This window comes from Akebia trifoliata, chromosome 9 (assembly GCF_017979445.1).
Source record: "Akebia trifoliata isolate Shusen 1 chromosome 9, ASM1797944v1, whole genome shotgun sequence".
NCBI lineage: Eukaryota > Viridiplantae > Streptophyta > Magnoliopsida > Ranunculales > Lardizabalaceae > Akebia > Akebia trifoliata.
This window is the reverse complement of record NC_141383.1, coordinates 20,820,242-20,841,025: the sequence shown is the minus strand read 5'-3', so window position 1 is coordinate 20,841,025 and position 20,784 is coordinate 20,820,242. Positions and strand designations below refer to the sequence as shown.

Genomic DNA, 20,784 nt, shown 5'->3' with positions numbered 1-20,784 from the left:
ACAATAAACTCACCTATTAGTCCGAGAATGGTGGCTTGATTCCTTCAGGTACAAGCGAAGACTTGTGAATCTTTGTTGCGGCTGTGGTGATGGAAAGGAGGATGAAAAAGATGGCTGTGTTGCGTTGTGTGATAAAGGGGGTGAAAACAGAGAGAGACGTTGCTGGAAAAAATGTGGGGCAGCAAAAAAACTTTGCAGGGATAGTAGGGAGGATGGGGGCAGCAGGACGAAGTAGTTGTCACTGGTTTAATGGGGTAGAGGAAAGTGGCAGCAAGGTTGGACAATACAGAGAGGAATAAGTGGAACAAGATGAGTCTGAGGTGGTCGGTTCAGCTGAAGGGGCAGGTTCAAATGTCCAAAAGTAGCCCAAGGAAGAGAGATGAGAAGGCTTGGGGAGTTGGTGGAGGGTGGCTGGGCAGATGACTGCAACAGCCACGTTTTGCAGAGAGGGCTGTTGCAGCAACTACGTTGGGGAAGAAGGCAGTCTGTGAGTGAGGGAGAAAGAAAAGAGAGAGAGAGAGAGAGCTTGGCGTAGTGAAGAATACGTCTGTGAACCAGCCCAAAGAGCAGAGATGAAGAAGACCAGCCAAAAACCGAAGAGAAGAAGAGGAAGATCCAAAAGAAGTGTGTTGCCAGCCCCCCAAGAGAGAAGACGTTCTCTCTTTTAAATAGCAAGTTTCTAAAAAAAAATTCTTTCTATTTTTTTTTTTTCTTTTTCCCTCTTTTACACGTCCACGATAATCTCGAGTTGTGATTGGTCAATTATAGCTTTGATTAAAAAAATTTGTTTTAAATTTTATTGATTTGAATTTAATTTTAATTTTATTGGTTTAATCGGCCATTTGATTTATTAATTTTGTCAATCAATTTGAATTGGTCGGTGGGAGTCGGATTTCAATTTTAATTTGTTCGTCGACTTTATTTTGATTTCGATTTGGATTTAATTTCTATTTTAATATTTGATTTTTAATTAGATTAGATTTTAATTGTTAATTTGAATTAGATTTTAAAATTTAATTGTTTAACTTTGAATTTGATTTTAATTGTTTAATTTTGAATTGGATTTTAATTTTTTTATTTTAAATTTTAATTGTTTAATTTCGAATTAGATGTTAATTGTTTAATTTTAAGTTTTAATTATTTCATTTTGAATTAGATGTTAAATTTTAATTGTTTAACTTTGAATTGGATTTTAATTGTTTAATTGTGAATTAGATTTTAAATTTTTTTAATTTTGAATTAGATTTTAATTGTTTTTTAATTTTTAAATTTAAGTTGAATTGTTTGGAATTATTTTATTTGACTTGTTTGATTTTTTTAATTTGAATTTATTTTTTAGTTTAAATTGGATTTAATTAGGTTTGCTTTTGTTACATTTCCACTCGAGGTCTCTAAGTTGAGTTTGGAGTCGATGGGCATTTCGATCCTTTTTATGATTTTTCCTAAATTTCTGTTTTCGTCGATTTGAGTTTCGTTAGACTCGACATCATGTTCTGAGTGTAATGGAGGTATTTTCGAAGTCTTTCGGAGATCCGAAATTCATGAAGGGTATTTTCGTCATTTTGGCGGTTTTTGCAAATTTTTACGAATTTTGACGTGAAGTTTCTTTCAGTTTCAACGTGATTATTTCTAAGTTTCAAAGTCATATTTTCCTAGTATAACGAGATCTCTAGGTTATTGAACTGTGTAGCGAACCTAAGCGTACGCGCTTGCTAAATCGGGTGTAACGTGTGGCGATCCTAAGCGTGCGTGAATTTCTATGTCGCGTCGTAACGAGTAGGGGGGATGAAAAAAATGGAAACTGAGGGAATCAGGGACAGTACTCACAAGCCTTCGAGTTCTTTGTGATCATTATTAGGAATTCACTGTAACCGGGGATGACAAATTGTCGAATTAGGCAGATGTAAAAATGGGGTGTCTACAAGGGGCAACCCCCAACCTATTAATCGCCCATGGCAATAAAATAGTAAATTACATCCTAAAAGGCAGATGTCGTTCCGCTCCACTTCACTCTCAGCATCAGCCTGCTTTTTTTGTGTATTGTTCCGCTCAATATGAGCCACATACTACAACAAACACCTTCCTCTACTAAGTTATCTTGAGAATTCTTTGAATCTAACAATTGCTTCTGCAAATTAGATTTGGGTTTGTCGTGATTTGTTTTGCGGAACTTGCAATCTTTATGTAGATGACCCTTCTTTTGACAATTCCAACACCTTGTGCCCATTTTGATTTAGAAATCAATTGATTTTTTCCACTTGATCCTCATTCCATGGATCTTTCTCTTACCATCATCGTATCACCAAGAACCCTCATTTGATTTTCTTCAATAAACAATATAGAAACAATTGATTCCAAAGTGAGGTATTTAGTATTACTAATATCATAATCAGACGATCCCATGAATTTGACATGGTACAAAATAAAAGAGCAATTTTTTCTTCATCATCAATTTTAACTGCAACTATTACCAATTTGCCAATTAGAGTATTGAACTCATTAATTAAGATCTTCTTGCAATGAGGATCCATCTTTCATCCTTAGGTTATACAGTTGTCTAAGGAAATAAATCTTATTTGACATAGATTTTCCTTCATAGGGGTTCTTTAATTAATCTCACAAACCTTTTGTAGTGGTTTGATCAGATACATTGAATAAAATAGAACCGTCAAGTGCAAGAAGAAGATCTGTCCTTGCTAACTGATCTTTTTTTATTAAAAACTTCTTGTTTCATGTCAACAGACTTATTTTCCTTACTTTCAATCTCTATTGTGCAATCTTCCTTCATGAGAATCGCAAGCATCTTCAGTTCTATCTAGTTTTCAAATTTACTGGTCGGCGTCTTTCAATATCCCGGTAAGTGTCATGAAAAAATTGAGAATACCTATAATAACTTATTGTGGAGTGGTCATTCATTGGTTCGTTCTGTTCATCCTATTAGCTGGGGAAAAATTTGTAAATCTTTTGACAAGGGAGGCATTGGCATTCGACGTCTTAGAGATATAAATAAAATTGGCAGGGCTAAATTATTCTGGCGCTTGTTGGATAATAACTCTTTTTGGGCAGAATGGATGAGATCTAGATATGTGAAAGAGGCGGATATTTGGGGATGTCAACCTTCAAATAATGCTTCTTGGGCATGGAGAGGCATCTTGAAGGAAAGAAAGTTTGTGAGGAAGCACATTCGATTATTGATCGGGGATGGTGAAGATACTAAAATATGGAGAGACCCTAGGTTACAGGAAGGGAGTATTATCTCCAAATTTGGAAATCGAATTATCAATCAATTCGATAGTCATAAGAATGCAGTGATTCGAGACTTCATTATCGATAATAGATGGGTGTTTCCTAGACCATATAATGATCGTATGGTAGAAGTTCTTGATATTATCTCATCTAATCGAGTTCCTATGATGCTGTTAAAGGATAAAGTAATCTGGAGATTAACATCAAATGGTCTATTTTCAGCAAAATTAGCTTATGACGTGTTAGATGAAGACTAGGAGTTAGTAGGATAAAGGAAGATTATTTAGAGTAAAAAGGGCATTCCACGATTTTTCTTTATTGCTTGGTTAGCAATTCAAAGGAAATTAGTGATGGTGGAAAATCTTAACAAGAGGAGTTTTAAATGGGTCTCTAGGTGTGTCTTGTGCTGTATTAATCAAGAGGCAAATGATCATATTTTCTTTCAATGTCCATACACCAGATGGATTTGGAAACATTGTCTGCAAAAGTTTGGAATTATCAGAGTTGGTGTGGGGACAATTGAGGAGGAAGTGCAGGTAGTAAAAAACGTTTTATATCAGGAAAAACAGCTTCATCAAACGTTGTATACAACGTTTTGTGCAGTGATTTATCTCTGTTGGAGAGAAAGAAATCAACGGTTATTTGCTGGGGTGTTTGCTCAGAAGGAAGTGATCTTGAAACAGGTGGAGGAGATAGTGAGGCATCAGTTTGAGGGGATGATCATCGTGAATAAAAATATAGAGGTAACGGTACAGGTCTTGAAGAACTGGACATGTGGTTTTTCGTTGGTTCCAGCTGCAATTCAACGCCTATCGTGGGTACCACCAGCCACTAATGTGTTGAAGATCAATACAGATGGATCATTATCAATGCAAGGGGGCGGGTTTTGGTTTTATTGGAAGAGATAACAATGGATTAATTCAGTTTGCTGGCTGGAGTAATAGCGATGAAGAGGATATTATCAAGATTGAGATACAAGTTATATTAGAAGCAATGCAGTTTGCATGATTAAGGGAATTCAAACGAATTATGATTTCATCAGATTCGTTGTATTCTATCAAGTGCATAAAGGGGGAATTCATACCTCCGTGGAATTATGTAGAAACATTGCTGGAAATTGCAGACCAAGCTCAAGCTTTTGATGAATGTGAATTCGAATTTCACTGGAGAGAATCAAATAGAGCAGCGGATTATCTAGCGAAATTGGGGGCTGTTTCAAATGGGTTTTTTTATCTTTCATGATAGTTCTAATATTCCTCAAGATCTTCTAAGAATTGTAGAAGAAGATCTAATTTGTATTTTCGCTCGATAGTAGTGTTTTTTAGAGAGAGGTCCTTTTAACCTCAGCTTACCAATCAAAAAAAAAAAACTTCGTAGAACTAGAACCCCCCATCTTAGAGATTTGCAACATGAACAATTCCACGAATCTAAGGCAATTACGAATCACCAGCAACTTGTGCTCTGATACCAGATGTCATAAAAAAAAATATGGTATGATAGATTTGAAGAATAAAAGAAAAGGAAAGAAATAAAAGCAATCACATGAGAGAAAGATTTATGTGGTTCGACAAGATTGCCTACAACCAATAAGCGGTGAGAATTTGTAGGTTGTGTGTTTGATACCCAGTATGAGCAATATTTCCTCGAGGCCACCCACGAGGGCGTTCCCTCACTTACCGGGTGCGTGTGATGCACAATCATTGCACGTACTCATGGGAAGGTCCTATATGCCTTGGTTTCGTCCCTGGCTGATCTGGTCCCCCTAGTCATATGTAAGTCCGGACACCTCCGTTATATATATAAAATAGCCTACATCCACAAGACAAAACAACAGAGCTTTTTTCTTCACAAAGACAGGGAAAAATAATGTACAATGATGTTTATAATATACTCTACACTCAATCTCTCACCAACTTCCTAAAATTTGATAAGCCAAGAATTGGCCCTATATATAACATAACGCAATACCCAAATATGGGAGGCGTTCAACGCCATCTCTTTTAACAGTCGTTTTAACAAATAAAACTCCATCGTTGGATATAGAGGAATTGGACGGTCGAGATTGAATTAAATAGTATCTGCGTTTAAGTATGAATTTATGGGCTTTTTACAGCGCTATCCCTCACTTTTCCAGTAATTAGTGCCACCTCCCTGCCACAATTAAAACCCGATTACTATTTAGAACAGAGAACAGAGAGTTCTCGTTCTCTCTAACAGCTGAAACCCTCCCTCGAACCTCACTATATATATATATATATCTCTCTAATTCAATCTTATTTAGCTTGCTTTTCAAATCTTTCGAAGTTTATGATTGATTTTAACTTGCAATTGTAAAAAGAAGTAGAAATCCATAACAAGGTTTACCGTCTTACCTGAACTGGTGGCGGCTTGACCGAGTCATCTCAAGGGTGCTGTTAAAATGTGGTGGCTAAGGCGCCATGGATAAGTCAGTAAAAACTTCATATGAGTTTAGCACCGGCTCGGCCGAGTTGCAGCAATTTCAGCTGAGTTACTGCTAAGTTTCGTTGGCTATCTTTTATTTTTTCTGAGCCGCACACAAAAACTGCAGAGCAAATTATTGGTTAATAACCCTTGATAGAAACACTTCAGCTTGATTCAAGGTAAAGGAGTCAATAAGAAAGCTATATTAGTTAATCGAATTTGGCCATTTGGGTTTCTTTGATTTGAGATTGTAAGTGATTCTGCTTAAATACATATAATTGTTTTTTTCTTCTTTTTTTATTCTTTCTGATTGTAACCTTAGAATGATTTTAGATGAAAAGAATATAATTTGGTAATTGATTTTATGTTCTGCTCAGAAAGGGATGGAATGGTTGATTGGAAATGGGAAGAAAACAAAATTGGAAGTAATCCCCAATAAAACTTGAATATATTTTTTTTTTAAAACATTATAACTGATATCCTATTTGAAGGGATTATGAAAGAGTTTAGTTCTTCCAATTGTTTTCAGGCTCGAGGGTTTCAACGAGAGGGCTCGAGCGAGCAAGAAGGGTGGGTTTCAACTGTTAGAGAGAACGAGATCTCTCTGTTCTCTGTTCTAAACAGCAATAGGGTTTTAATTGTGGCAGGGAGGTGGCACTAATTACTAAAAAAGTGAGGGATGACGCTGTAAAAAACTCATAAATTCATACTTAGACGCAGATGCTATTTAATTCAATCTCGACCGTACAATTTCTCTATATCCAACGATGGAGTTTTATTTGTTAAAACGACTGTTAAAAGAGTTGGCGCTGAACGCCTCCCCCCAAATATATAAGGAGAAAGACTAAAGATCAATTGGGATTCATATTAGAGGTGGAGTGGGTTTCTAAACATAATGAGATAGTGGTTGGTTACCACTATCCTAATATAACTATGAAATTCACTTCGATGAGAAATCTAATTATAACATAATTAGAATAACACTCCAACTAACACAAACACAATGTGTAACTTAAACAAATTATATGACTATGAAGAAATTGAGTTGGCTATTGTACACTCCTAGCTAGTGCAAGAGTAACTCCTAAGGGCAACTCCAACGCAAATAGGCATAATTGGTGGGCATCTATTATGGACAGTCATTTTGCCTATTCAAAGGGTTTGCACTCCAACGGTACTAGCCAAAATGGCTCTCCATAAATATTTTAATAGTTTTTTAATTCTACTCAAACTTCAATTATAATGAAATCTGAACTCAACCGACATCGTATTTTTCCGCCAACGGGTAAAGAAAGAGAGAGTCTTACTCTCTACTTTTGCCTTTCTCTATGTCTCTCTTCAAAAAAATTCAAAGTAGAGAGCCAAAGCCCGAGTGCATTGGAGTCCCTTTAAAAGGCTTTGGCTCTCTAAAATGGCAATTGGGAGAAGATGCAAAGCTCGATCTCAAGTGCGTTGGAATTGCTCTAATGTCTCTAAGACACTTTTACTCTCACTCTTGGTATCAAACCAAGATTAACCATCATCAACAATTCAACATCATCATTGTTAAGAATGAGTGCTCTTGCGGAATGTTCTATAGGAAAACCAGTCCTTTGGCACGAATTCAAAGCAATCTTGTAGGATATTCAATAGCTCAATCATTGAACTTACAATTGCTCAATGTCAGCTATTCAAATCCTTAATAAGGAAATTCAATGCCCATGGAAAGTCAAGCCTTTAGCAAACAAAATCTGGGCCCTATGCTCTACATACGATAGCCTTCACTTCAATTTCCCTTTCAAAGAAACCAACGGGCCTGCGGATCTTCCTTGTTAACTTCTCAAGACACTAGGATTATTTTGGCTTCTGATCTTCCTACTGAGTTGATGCCCATTGTAAGCGAGGATGCCATTGGGACCCCCTATGTGAGACTGTAAATCTCTTTTTTCCTTATCTTCCTTAATCCCCGATTACTCTTCAAAAAAAGAACATCATCATTGCTATTTTGGACGTATTCTCTCATCAATAATAATTCTTTGGAGCTAAGTGATGACATATTTAAACCTACACTTCCATTCAAAAAGTTGAAATCACACTTTCTTTAAGTAAAAAATACATAATTGTATATGCTAAAGGAGGAAACTAAAGTAACTAAGGTACAAAGTACAAGCAACTCATAATCATAATTTCTGATTTATCTCTTTTATATCTTATCATTTTTCTTGAGATATTAATGGGAAAAAAAAAATCAGAACCCATGTCAAGAACATTATTCTTACAAGCTCATAACTGTAACTTGACATCCCCACAAATATTCTTCTCTCATTAGAAAAAGAACAACATGAACCACTCTATATAATGTCAGCTCCTCATATCTAATTCTATACATTCAACCATTACCATGGCTACCCATTGTCGAGCTGATACTTTACTACTATACAACATGTTCGATAAAAGTAGATTTCTTTCGAATTGATGATTCAACCATGCATTTCTAATTTTTCTTTTTTATTTCTTAATTTTATTTTTCCAAGAAGTAATTCACCTCGGTCCCGAGAGCTCCATTGCTTGGATTAATAATGAAGAGTCATCGGTGAGATCAGAGTATCGCTCTGATGATGAAAAGTCATGGGCTGCTTTGCACTTGGTAGCTTCAGCTCTCTGAGAAGCTTCCCATCTCTCAGCGAGCCCATCGCCTTCAAGCATTCGAACCACTTCAGACATTTTGGGTCTGTACCCTGGAAGGTACTGAGTGCACAATAATGCAACTCGAACCATCTCCTCAAGCTCTATCCGATCATAATTGTTTTTAAGGTCCTTGTCGACAAGCAAATCAAGCTTCTTTTCTTGGTGAATTTTCTTCACCTGTGATTATAAACTAATGTCAAGAGGAATGAAAAAAAAAAAAATCCAAAACATGCTATAAGGTGGTGATCAGTCTTAAGAAGTTATGGTTGCTTCTCTCAAAATTAGAGAGCTGCTATTGGAACCCCAACTTTTACTTATTATACTCCAACTAAAAATAAAGAATATTGAGAATAAATAAAAGTTGGGGTTTCCCAATAGAAGCTCTCTGTGTTTTTTTTTGTTTGGCTAGATTTATAATTTTTGGATTTAGGATTTTATATGAGCCTAATCATAATTGTAAACAACTACTGAGATTGTTTGAACAAGGGTTATAATGTTTTGCAATGTTGAGATTATGATTTGAGCCAAACCTTTGTAATATTTGAAGAGTGTGTTTAATCTTTAATTGAGGTGTGATAGAAATGAGAGCTGTTATTGGCACCCCAACTTTTACTTATTACAACCTAATTTCATAAATTATATATCACTCCCCAATCAAAGATTAAAACACACCATTCAAACATTATAAAGGTTTGGTTCAAATTATTATCTCAACATTACAACAATCGTTCAAACAATTTCAGTAGTTGTTTACATTTATGATTAGGCTCATATAAAATCTTAAACCAAAAAAAAAATCTAGGGAAAAAATGAGACAACTTCTATTGGCCCCCGAACTTTTACATATTCTTAACCATTTACTTATTATCTTTATTTTCAATTGGGGTGTAATATGTAAAAGTTGGTGTGCCAATAGCAGCTCTACTAAATTAACAAGAGATAATTTTAGCAGTTTAAAATGATTCAATCAACTACAGAGGAACTAATGCTTACCCAATCAAGCATGGCTCCTTTCTGATTTGCCGCCTTTCCGAATTCTAAAGCTCTCTGGCCAGTGATCAATTCTAAGAGAAGGATCCCAAAGCCAAAAACATCGGTCTTCTCAGAGGACTGACCTGTTGAGAGATATTCAGGAGCTATGTGTCCCACTGTGCCCCGCACAGCTGTTGTGACATGTGAATCCCGGTGATCCAAAAGCTTCGCCAACCCAAAGTCTCCTACCACAGCCTCACAGTAGTCATCAAGCAATATATTGGCAGCCTTCACATCCCTGTGAATTATCTTTGGATCGCATTGTTCGTGAAGATATAATAGACCCCTCGCAGCTCCTAACGCAATTCTCTTCCTAGTACTCCAATCCAAGGCTGGCTTTCCTATAAGAGAGAAAACAAAATAAAAGAATTGGTAAAGTTAAGTACAATTACTTGACATCAAGATTTGTTAACCAACCAACTAATCCAAACGGCCGATTTGTTGGAGAGGGGGGGAACTTTGAATATAAGAGGGACACAGGGCTTAACTAGGGTATGACACACCTGAGAATGGAGAAAAATATACACGCATAAGTGTGGAAAGAATCGAACCCGTGACCTATACAAACCTAGCACTCTGATACCATGTTAACCAACCAACTACTCCAAAAGACCGATCTGTTGGAAGGGGGAGAAATATGAATATAAGAGAGTCATGGGCCTTAACTGGGGTATGACACACCAGAGAGTGGAGGAAAATATACACTCAACAAGATTCACAGGCATTCTAGAAACAAGTTTTAAAGTACGATCTCAAGAAGGAAATGTCTGTGTCACAAGAAAAATCAAGACGCTCTAAACATTCCAAGACAATCATGAAATTTCAATGTTTTAGGCTCAATGTTTAGGTCGATACAATATTTTGAATTATGATCTAGAAAAACAAAATATTTATTTACCTTTAAGACGAGAAGCAACGCTACCATTAGACATGTAGGGGTAAACCAAAAGCCTCTCCGAGGCTGTCATACAAAACCCACAAAGCTTGAGGAGGTTTCGATGCACCGCTAGGCTTATCATCTCGACTTCAGTCTGAAATTGGATCTCCCCTCCAATGGCATTTCCATCTTTGAGCCTCTTTACAGCCACAATAGTCCCATCATGGAGGTACCCTTTATAGACATTTCCAAAACCACCCTTACCAACCAAGTTTTTGCTACTGAAGTTTTCCGTCGCAACTTGAAGCTCCCTGAAGTGAAACCTCTTCAAGTTACCCAAGCAAACCTCCTCACGATGTTGGTCTGAAAATTTGAAGATGTTTAAGTGTTAGTGAGAAGGATAGGTTAGCCATTCAAAGTTGGTTTCTTCATTTTAATTTTATTTACTTACCATTAACGTCAAAGAATATTTGTTGGTTATGTCTTTGCTTCCACCAGAGAAGGAGACCAAATCCAAGAATTAGTAGACAGATGCACCCGAGGCTCGAACCAAAAGCAATTGCTAATTTGTGACTTTTGGGTCTTCCAAAAGGTTGATCTTAAGAAGGAAAGAGAATTAGAGATAGAATAGTTGAAACACTCGCTTAGAAAATTATGGAAATTAAATGAAAATAAAACTCAGAAATCAGAATTCAAATAACATAAATGGCTGAATTGGGTAGCTGAAAGGGTGGCAAGATTTTCAAATTTTAAGATACAAAAGTTAGTAGAAATGATTAAAGAGTTATGTAGTAGGAAAGCTTCAAAATTACAAAATTTCTTACTTTGTGAACTACTCGAGTTGTACGAAAGTGGCATCAGCGTTGTTCCATAGCACTCTTTTTCGGACCCCGTTGCACAGATCAGAGGGTTTCCTACAATGCTGAATCACAAAAAGAAATTTAATATATATATATATATATATATGAAATAATTTCAGTACTCAATGATCTTGACTAAATAGAAATTGTTTGTAAGAGTGACTTACTTGAATGTTTTAGCAGGAAACCTTGGTATAGGGCCACTTAAATTATTGTAAGACAAGTCCCTAGAAAATTTATGAAACAAACCCAAATCAAACTTCTATGGATAAAGATTTTTATAAAGAGGAAGTAAATAATTTTACTGAAACTAAACAAAGAAGGTCAAGAGAATTACAGAAAAGTAAGTTGTGACATGTTACCCAAAGACATAGGGAATGCTCCAGAGAGACTATTATTATTAAGCCTCCTATAATCCAAATTTAAAAACCCATACTTAGATTCAAACCAAAGATTAAGACTGAGAAAATTAAAACTTCATAAAAGAAATCATCAATTTTCCTACTTACAAGTATTGGAGGCTTTTAAGGTGGCCTAGAGAATTGGGAACTTCACCAGTGAAGAAATTATTTGAAAGATCAAGTGTGTGAAGGTTTGAAAGTCTCCCAATCTCTGATGGGATTGGTCCTGATATGTTGTTGTTTTGTAAAAGCCTGCAAGAACTCCAACCATTAAAACCAATAGTAGAAAACCATTAACGAAAAACCCAATTTTATTTTCTTGGAGAGAGGATTCTTACACATTTTGAAGATTTGTCAAGTTCCCTATACTTGGAGAAAGAGTACCAGCTAAATTCTGACTTGGAGTTCCCCTACAACAACAAGAACACCATTAAATCAACTTGTTTGAAGAAAATAATCTCTTATTTGAACAAATTAACAAATAAAAAGATGGGTTCTTTTTTCTTTTTTTTAATTAAAACTTACAGAACAATAACTAGACCCTCAGGAGAACAAGTGACCATAGTCCAACTACATGGATCAACAGCATTTTCATCCCAATTTCCAAGTACACCATGAGGATCCTCAAGAGATTCTTTAATACCCATTAAAGCTTGCACTGTAATGATGAAAACCCAGATAAAAATTTCTTCAATTTTTACATTTCTTTAAAGATAAATGGAACAAACCCAAATTGCACACACACACAAAAAAAAAAAGGAAAATATTCAAATTACCTTCGAAGTTAACACCTTTGGGAGAAAGCAGAGCACTTGAAGAAATCCAAAACCAAAATAAATTCACAAAACAGAAAACAATTTTACTTCTATTAGCTCCCATTGAACGATTGAACTGGTTCTGAAGATATGAGGAAGGGATAGAATTGGTTCTATGGAAGAAATAAACAAATTCCTCAAATGGGTTTCTTTTCTTTTCGGTAAGATTTACATCAGAGGCCAACAAGTAGTAGAGCTCTCTTCATTCTTCTCATACCTGCTGTCAGGCCCAAGAAGAAAGAGACAAGAGGTTTGGTAGTAAAGAGAGATGAACCAACATGCATTCCACTGGTTTCACCAGAGTATAAGAAAAGAATATATAAAAGCAAAGAAACTTTGAACAAACTAAACCAAATCTATAGGAAAAATCAAAAGAGGAGAAATGATGTGGCATTCTCTACTCGACTCCAAGGATTTAAACTTAAAAAGTTAGTAAGAAATTGAGCTAATCTTGAATAAAAATTTTGAACTGATATTGGCACCCCAACTTTTACTTACTACACCCCATTTAAAATTAAAACTTAAAATAAGTAAAGGGTTTATCTCCATTTCTTGCGTTGAATATGAGGAAATTCCAATTTCAGTACACTATTCATCTTAATTCCCAAAACATGCTTTTATAAGTGAATTCGTCACTTTTAATTTTTTATAATTTATAAATTCATTGATAAAATACCAACAATTTTTTCTTATCGACAATATCATTAGTAATTTATTAACAAATTCGTTGGCTATAAAAGTGACGAATTCACTGGAAAAATATGTTTTGGGAATAAAAATAAACAATGTACTGAAATCAAAATTTGGACATAAGTTGTAAATGTTTTGGGAAAAAGAAATGGTCGTGAGAAAAAGTAAAAGTTGAGTGTCAATAGAAACTCTCTTTTTTTTTCTTTTTTGAGCTTTTCTTTTTTTCTTTTTCTTTTTGCTAGATTCCAATTTTTGGGTTGGAGGATTTTATATGAATCTAATCATAATTATAAACAACAATTGAAATCATTTAAATGAGTGTTATAATGTTTTGTAATATTGAGATTATAATTTGAGCCAAACTTTCAAGAGTGTTTTTTTAATCTTTAATTACTGTGTGATAGATAATTTAACAAATTGGAGTGTAATAAAATTTTGGAGTGCCAATAGCAACTCCCAATTCTTGTGAGGGACATTCAGTCAATCAATCAAAGACCCATTTGCATAGAGATGAGTGTTGAGTTTTATTGGGTTGTTTAAAGTTAAAGAAGAAATGGCAGGTAGAGAGAGAGAGAAAAAAAATAATAAAATTGATTGAGAGTGGGATTGCTTTGGGTTTGCTTCCACTCTATAGGAATCCAACATTCCCTGAGCTTGGCCATCCATTAAAGTCTCAAATACCATCTTTTTTTTAAAGAATTAAAAGGTGGGAATCTTGAGGTATTGGGCTTGGGATTGATGATGTGAGAGAGGCCCTCATGAGATCTTTGTTAATGTGTTTAGTTTATGTTTTTTCCTTTAAATATGGGGTTGGAGTTGGGGTTCTTTGCTTTATTGATTCCACAACAACTATTCTCAGCACACTCACACTGTCTGCACGGTCAGCAGACAGTCCTTCCAACGCACACATCGAAAGAGCAAACAATTTAAAAGTAAAAGCTTCTTTCTCTCACTCTCTCAATTATGAGAGGATCTACTTGTTCTATTGCTCTTTATAGGCCAACCATACAATCTCGAGTATATAAACGAGAAGGATGATAGTAAATTTGTGAGGATGCCTAAGGTGCTGATCACAAATATCTATGCCAGTGTTGGTCTCACCAAAATTTGCCATGTTGCACTGAGTTTTGAGATACCCTCTAGGTTTTGGTAAATATTAGAGATATCTCTTGCGATTTCATGAGAGATTAAGAAAAATGTTTCAAAACATTCGTCTTCGGCATCTTGCCAAAAACCATTTTTATTTTTTAACCAAAACTTCAGTGAAGAACTCTTGCTTTTTTTTTCCCCAAAATTTGGTCGTGGTTTTAAGATTGGTGAATCTCTAGTGGTGTTCACAATGTGAAAAAAAGCTCATATTTGACAGCCCAAAGTTGTTGAATTTTGTAAAATTTGACGGACCATAGCATCAAAATTTTCATCATCGAATGTTTTCTTTCGACAGATCGAAACCGTCAAATTAATGAAGAATGAGAGAAATTTGATAGCTCTAAACCGTCGAATTTAGGAAAATCACAAGTTACGATGGCCCTAGGCTATTAAATTTTGGTTTCTAAAATTCATAGGCCTTGACCAGTCAAATTTTCTTGTAGAATTTTTCAATTTTCACATAGTGGTTGTTATCTTGGAGGGGATCCCATATGACAATGTCAATTCACTTGAATTTTGTTAAGATTCAAGAAATAATCCCAAAAAACAAATAAATAAATAAATAAGTAGTATATATCAAAATCCATTGTAAGCCCTTATTAAAAGTAATTCAGATCTATTTGAAAATAGGTTACCAACACCTTAAAAACAACTAATTCATGCTTATAGAGTTGCTAAGATTTAGTAAACGACCCCCCCCCCCCCCCCCCACCCCCCCCCCCCAAAAAAAAAAAAAAAAAAAAAACAAAACAAACCCATGTGATGAGATGGCCAAGACCATGTCTCAAGAAGTGGGGTTCTCAAGTTCGAATTCCCCTAAAGGGGCCACCCCTCAGGGATTGATCTCAGAAATTACTTGGTGTATGTCGAGGGAAAGGACTGCACATGCCCCGAGGATTAGTTAGATGTTCTAAGAGGGCCAGATATCACAGTTACAAAAATAATAATAATATCCATTAAGTGGAGATATAAGATATCTAAGTTCACATAGGTCATGAGTTTGATATCCAGTATGAGCATTAATTCCTCGGGGCCACAAGTGAGGGTGCACCCTCACTTATCCTATGTGAGTGATGTGTGGGCATTGCACATGCCCGAGGGAAGGGACCCACATGCCTTGGCCCAGCCTTTGACTTTTGCTCTTTTGATCCCATTAGTCGGATATAAGTTCGGATACCCCCATCATCAAAAAACGAAAGATATTGAAGTTCAAAATCATGGAATTTTTGGGCAAATTTGTGTTATTACAATTGAAACAAAATCAACCATTGTAATAAACACTGATATTTGGAGGGAAAATCAAGGATTTTTTAAAGTTGTTGAAGATCAATTAGGTATTTATTTCACTAAAGTTCCTCAGTATCTCATGGAAGATCAAAGTCCAGGCTTATGTCTTCAAGTTTAAGACAAAGGGCTATCTCTAATTTTCATTGAAACCCTGATGGATGCCGAAAACAAAACCTGATGGTAGTGTTGGATCAGGAACAAATGGTTAGGCATTCTTGGGCACTAGCCTTGTAGGTGGGATCATAGAATGGTGGATACACCCCTGCTATGATTGCCATGTGTACAGTTGTGATGATACAATAAAGTATAACCTTAAATTTATCTAATATGACTTATATATATATCACTAGTGATTACTGATTAAGAGCCAATGATTTGGAACCACTTGGATTTTGTTCTCTCTTTCTCCCATCACCACCAACCAATAGGTAATAACCACTTCAATAGGTGGACCCAAGATTCTAAGAACCACTATCATTATATATTCAAGAAGACATATGGTCTCTTTTCTTCTCAACCCTTCATTAGTTGCAATTAATGCATCATTGGTATCCCTTTATTTATATAAAATTCAATTAGGTTAAATCTTCACTTGTTTTTACTTCCATTTCTAACTATAGGGTTAGGGTTTATATAAAATATCAAGTTAGGTTAATCGATACTTCTTCTGTTTTTAACTTTCATTTATAACTCTAGGTTAGGGTTTATATAAAGAGTAATGATAATCTAACAGCCCCATGTGTAATACTGAAAACATTCTTCTAAAGTTCTATATCCCGAGGCATAAAGTCTATGGTTCTAGCACATGCCACGTTAGGGGAGTATTGAGTATGCCACGTGTGGTAGAGTCAAATTACCACCATTCTTAAATAAAATATCAAATCAATTAAATCTACTTTCATCTTTTTTACATGTATTGGCAACTCTAGTTGTAGGGTTAGAGTATTCCATAGCATGTGTGTGTTAATTATTATTTGATGTTGTTGCTAGACAAGGTGGTCCAACTAGGCTAACCCTAGGGATGAGGTGGAGGAACTCATATCTGTATGTCCAATACAATCTTAATAGTAGAAAATCCATATTGCATACTGATCGGTCATAGTGAAGGGACCATATTCAAATGTACTTTTTTATATAGTAAATAATTAAAATAAAAAATAACAAGAATTAAACTCTAATCAATCTCATTATATATTTAAATCATATATCCTAATCTTTAAATGAAGATGATCTAGTGTACAATTCATCATATCTAATATTTTTCGTGAGATTAAGAATGTCAAGATGGATAAAAATTTTATAAAGATAGTAATGTTTCTAAGCTGGATTCTATAATTTGATGACCATAGAATCTTCTTGGTGAGCATCATCAAAAGGTTATTTCAATTCCTCTACATTTGCTAAACACATGTATGGTGTTGATAGGCTGGATTTAGCGTCAAATATGTGATGGGTTGTATGGAGTAAAAAAGGAAACAAGCATGTCGGGTGGAAACATTGACCATAATCCTAATGAGTTAGAAATAATTGGTAGTTTTGAATGGTAGGGAAGAGCTTTCACTTCAATTTGACCATTTGTATGTTAGAGAGAAAGAACCACGTATGAAATATGCTTTGGCCGTGAACCTGAAAGAAGACATTATGAAAGCATCCAAACCAGTTGGCATTCCTAGGCCCACCTTTGTCCCTCCATCTCACAAACCCTCCCCACTCACCATTTTGTACTTTGCAACAGAGAGAGAGGCCCTATGTCTCATAATTTTCATAGTTACAAGATGTGGGGTTGCTTCAGTCACGTGTTATGTGTTGGAGGGTATGGATCCACACATCCTCTAAAAAAAATTAAAAAAAATTAAAAAGAGGATTTATCATCCTTCAGGTAATCTCGTAGTTCCTACAGATGAAGAAGACGAACGGGGGCGGGGTCCTCCTCTCTAGGGATCCAATTGAGGGGGCTATAGGAGTATTATCAACTCCAACTATCACCTCAGTCCATCTAACACCATTTTGTAGAGCTGCTATTAGCACCTCAACTTTTACTTATTACACTCATTTAAAATAAAGAAAATAAGTGAATGATTGAGAATAAGTAAAAGTTGGTGGTGCCAAAAAGAAGAGAGAAATAGAGAGGATCGTACATTGAGGTGGAATTCTGAGGTGGTTGAAGACCATTTTGGAGACCAAGGTAGAGAATGATTTTTTAGGGTTTTTTTGGTTTAACTCAGAAAGGAACTATGGATTAAAATAGGTTTTGTATTATCAGCTAATTGGATCAGATCATTATCGAATCAGATTGAGGTTAATCCGAAATCGATATGACATTCATATCGGGTCTTAAATTTTAATTCAAATCCAATCCTAAAGCTCATTTTTTAAATATGGATCCTATTTTTTTTTAGATCAGATGGGATACTGGATAAATTCCAATTCATTATCAACCTTAGTTATTAACACAAAAGACTATGGGCTTTGCAGTCAATTGTTTTAGTTAGGCTTACAACAAATTTGAAGGTAAAATGGTAATTACTATTAGGTTTTAGAAAATTATTCTTGATAGACAAAAAAAATCGATCCCTTGAATTTTGTCAAATTACAAAGAATTGTTAAGGAATAATCTTGAATAAAAAATAAAATGTGGGTTTAAAAGTTAATTAGCTTAAATTGAGTCTCAACAAACTAGGAATAAAAAAGCACTTGGCATTTTATGGGGACTATAAGTCAAAGTTATAGAAATTGCACAATTACTTAAAAACCAAGGTTAAAAGATTAGTATAGGCTTAATGCATAGACAAACATTAAGAGATGATTTAAGTGGTAATTTTCCTAGGTAAATCTAAAGAACTATAGTGCACTCACACCAATCACAACTGCCTAACTGACTGGACCTTACCTGAGTGAGGGCTAGTACAGAATAATGAAGAACCATAAGCCAATGAGTGCCAAAGTAAAATTTGCACATAGCTTAGGTGACCAATGGCCTAGAGTAAATCAAACATGGCTGTTGATTAATGAAATCCTGGCTTAAATGATTTTTTTTTTTAAATACTTTGGTTCTCTTTGAAATGGGTCATACTTGGTGAAATCAAAGTATTTTGGATTATACCCTTCTTTATTGAATCCTTGTGAGCTCTTGGACTCCATCCGGACAAATTGGGGTGTCTAAAGTTTTAATAGTGAAAAATATTTAAGAAATTATATAATTCTTTCAACTATATAAAAAAAAAATTAATTAGAAAGAATATATTTATTAGTAGTAGTGATAATATCGATTAAGACGTGTGATTTTAATTGCTTGGAGGTTGTGAGATTGAGAATGAAAGCACTTGTGATACTTGCCAAACCATTATTTTATGCTATTGCATGTATGAGATGGAACTAAATATCTGTTTAAAAACTTTTTTTTATTTTATTATAACCTTGGAATTTTCATTAAGAAAGACTAATAACAATAGTATAGTAAACTTTTAAATATGCTAATGGACAGTGGGCATATCTCAGTGACTCAGACAAGACAATAGTTATGGTGGGCCTAGCCATTCATAAAGGCAAAGTCTAGAATAAATTCTCAACAAAGATAAAGACTTAATTTCTTAAGCTAAAGTGTGGGACACTTATTTGCTAATCAAGGAATAAAGCTAATATTAAAAGCCTGGCATTTGCTTAATTAATGAGGCTCTTATTAGCTTATGAAATTACCTCAATTGACCTTCAAGAGTTACATGATTTATCATTTATTAGAATTGTCTCATTCAATTTATGGGTAAAACACGATTGATTTCAATAAAGTAATTAACTTGATTGTATTATAAATTTTGAACAATTTCTTGGAAGATTTTAAATATAGTACAAGATTTTTTTTTTTTTTTTTTTTTAAGTAAAAAATGGATAAAATGGTGAACATCGCAAATGTCTTTGTTATATATATAGTAGAGATAGAACCCCTTGTATTTTCACAAGATTGATATTTTAAAGATAGTTACTATTGCCACACCAACTATGTGCAATTCTTTGGTGATTTACATAAGAATTGGTGTGGCAATAGTAACTCTCTTTTTAAAAGAGGGTTTGAATTCCTCATTTAAAATGCATCAAGGTTCAGAGTTCAAATTTCTATTTAGGAAAATTTTACATAAAGATACTTATGAAGGTCTATGAATTCCCCTCATAGAGGTGCGATCAACGATTTCATCTGGATCGTTGATCAAGATATGATCTGGATCAAATCATGACATAAATAAATAAAAGTCATCTTTATTGATCTGATTGCTATGTTTGATCTAATCAAGAGATAATTTTTACCATTGATCAATCACCATTTTTTATCAAATCAAAAGATTTTTTTTTTTTTTTTGCTTTGGAGGGCCGCATGTACCATTCACATGCACGTGACAACAGTTAAATATACCACTTTGTGTGAGGGGCATATAGAGATTCAAAGGTGTGACTTGGGGAGCATACCCAATCGTCATTACCATCTCAACTAACCCCTGGTGGGTAGATCAAAAGATATGATTATTAGAAAATGGCCAAAATGACGAGCATTACAAATATATGACTTCATTACATATAATAGGGATAGAACCTTTTTTATTTCCGCAAGAATAGTTTTTTATGAGATGGTTCAAATTCCTATCTTAAAAAAGGATCAACATTGAGAGCTCAAATTTTGTTTAGAAAATTTCTACATAAGGATGCATATGAAGGTCCATGAATTCATCTCATGGAGGTGCAATCAACGATATGGTCTTGATCGTTGATCAAGATATGATCTGGATGAAGTCATGATATAATCAAAAAGTGATCTCGACCGTTGATTTGATCTTTATATTTGATCTAATCAAGAGATAAATTTTCAATCAGATCAAAAGTTATTGAATAGAAACTCTTTATCTTTTTAGAGCATATTGATGGGTTTTCAAATGTAAAATATGTTGACAATAAAGGAAAGATAATTTAAATGTTGATAAGGACTTGTGTAGTACCAATATGGGAAAGAAGATTGTCCAAGGAGACATTGTGGGTTCCACCTATTACCTTGTGATGGATGATGTTAGAACACTTTACATAGACCCCAAAACACCCTTCTACACCTGGTTTCTTGAAGTAAAATTCTAGCCTCAAACCATAGAATCAATTGTACAATTGAGATTTGAAGATGTTGCTCCAAGACATTCTTTAGATGAAAAAATCTTGGAAATTAATAATGATCACTAGTAAACTTGTGTTTTTCCTCGTAGGGCTGCAACTCAGAGGGGTTGGGGATCAACCCATGCCCAACCCACACTTAACAAAACACCAACCCATGTCAATGCCCAATC

The 20,784-nt window shown here is 34.8% G+C and overlaps 1 protein-coding gene and 1 long non-coding RNA gene across 2 annotated transcripts; one reads left to right on the top strand and one right to left on the bottom strand.

Annotated features, from left to right (window-relative positions):
- Positions 1 to 5,674: 5,674 nt before the first annotated feature.
- On the top strand, positions 5,675 to 6,504 carry LOC147394581 (uncharacterized). The gene is made up of 3 exons (XR_015181379.1): positions 5,675 to 5,938; positions 6,066 to 6,113; positions 6,218 to 6,504. It is a non-coding gene; the product is annotated as an uncharacterized LOC147394581 (long non-coding RNA).
- Positions 6,505 to 7,831: 1,327 nt separating this feature from the next.
- On the bottom strand, positions 7,832 to 12,735 carry LOC147394580 (protein CLAVATA3 INSENSITIVE RECEPTOR KINASE 5-like). Its single transcript, XM_086453543.1, has 11 exons — positions 12,302 to 12,735; positions 12,051 to 12,183; positions 11,864 to 11,935; positions 11,634 to 11,777; positions 11,462 to 11,533; positions 11,292 to 11,351; positions 11,089 to 11,186; positions 10,716 to 10,862; positions 10,286 to 10,627; positions 9,349 to 9,728; positions 7,832 to 8,532 (listed from the first exon to the last, which is right to left on the bottom strand). The coding sequence occupies exons 1-11, from the start codon at positions 12,402 to 12,404 to the stop codon at positions 8,209 to 8,211; spliced, it is 1,875 nt and encodes a 624-aa protein (XP_086309669.1). The 5' UTR covers positions 12,405 to 12,735; the 3' UTR covers positions 7,832 to 8,208.
- Between the last annotated feature and the right edge of the window lie 8,049 nt (positions 12,736 to 20,784).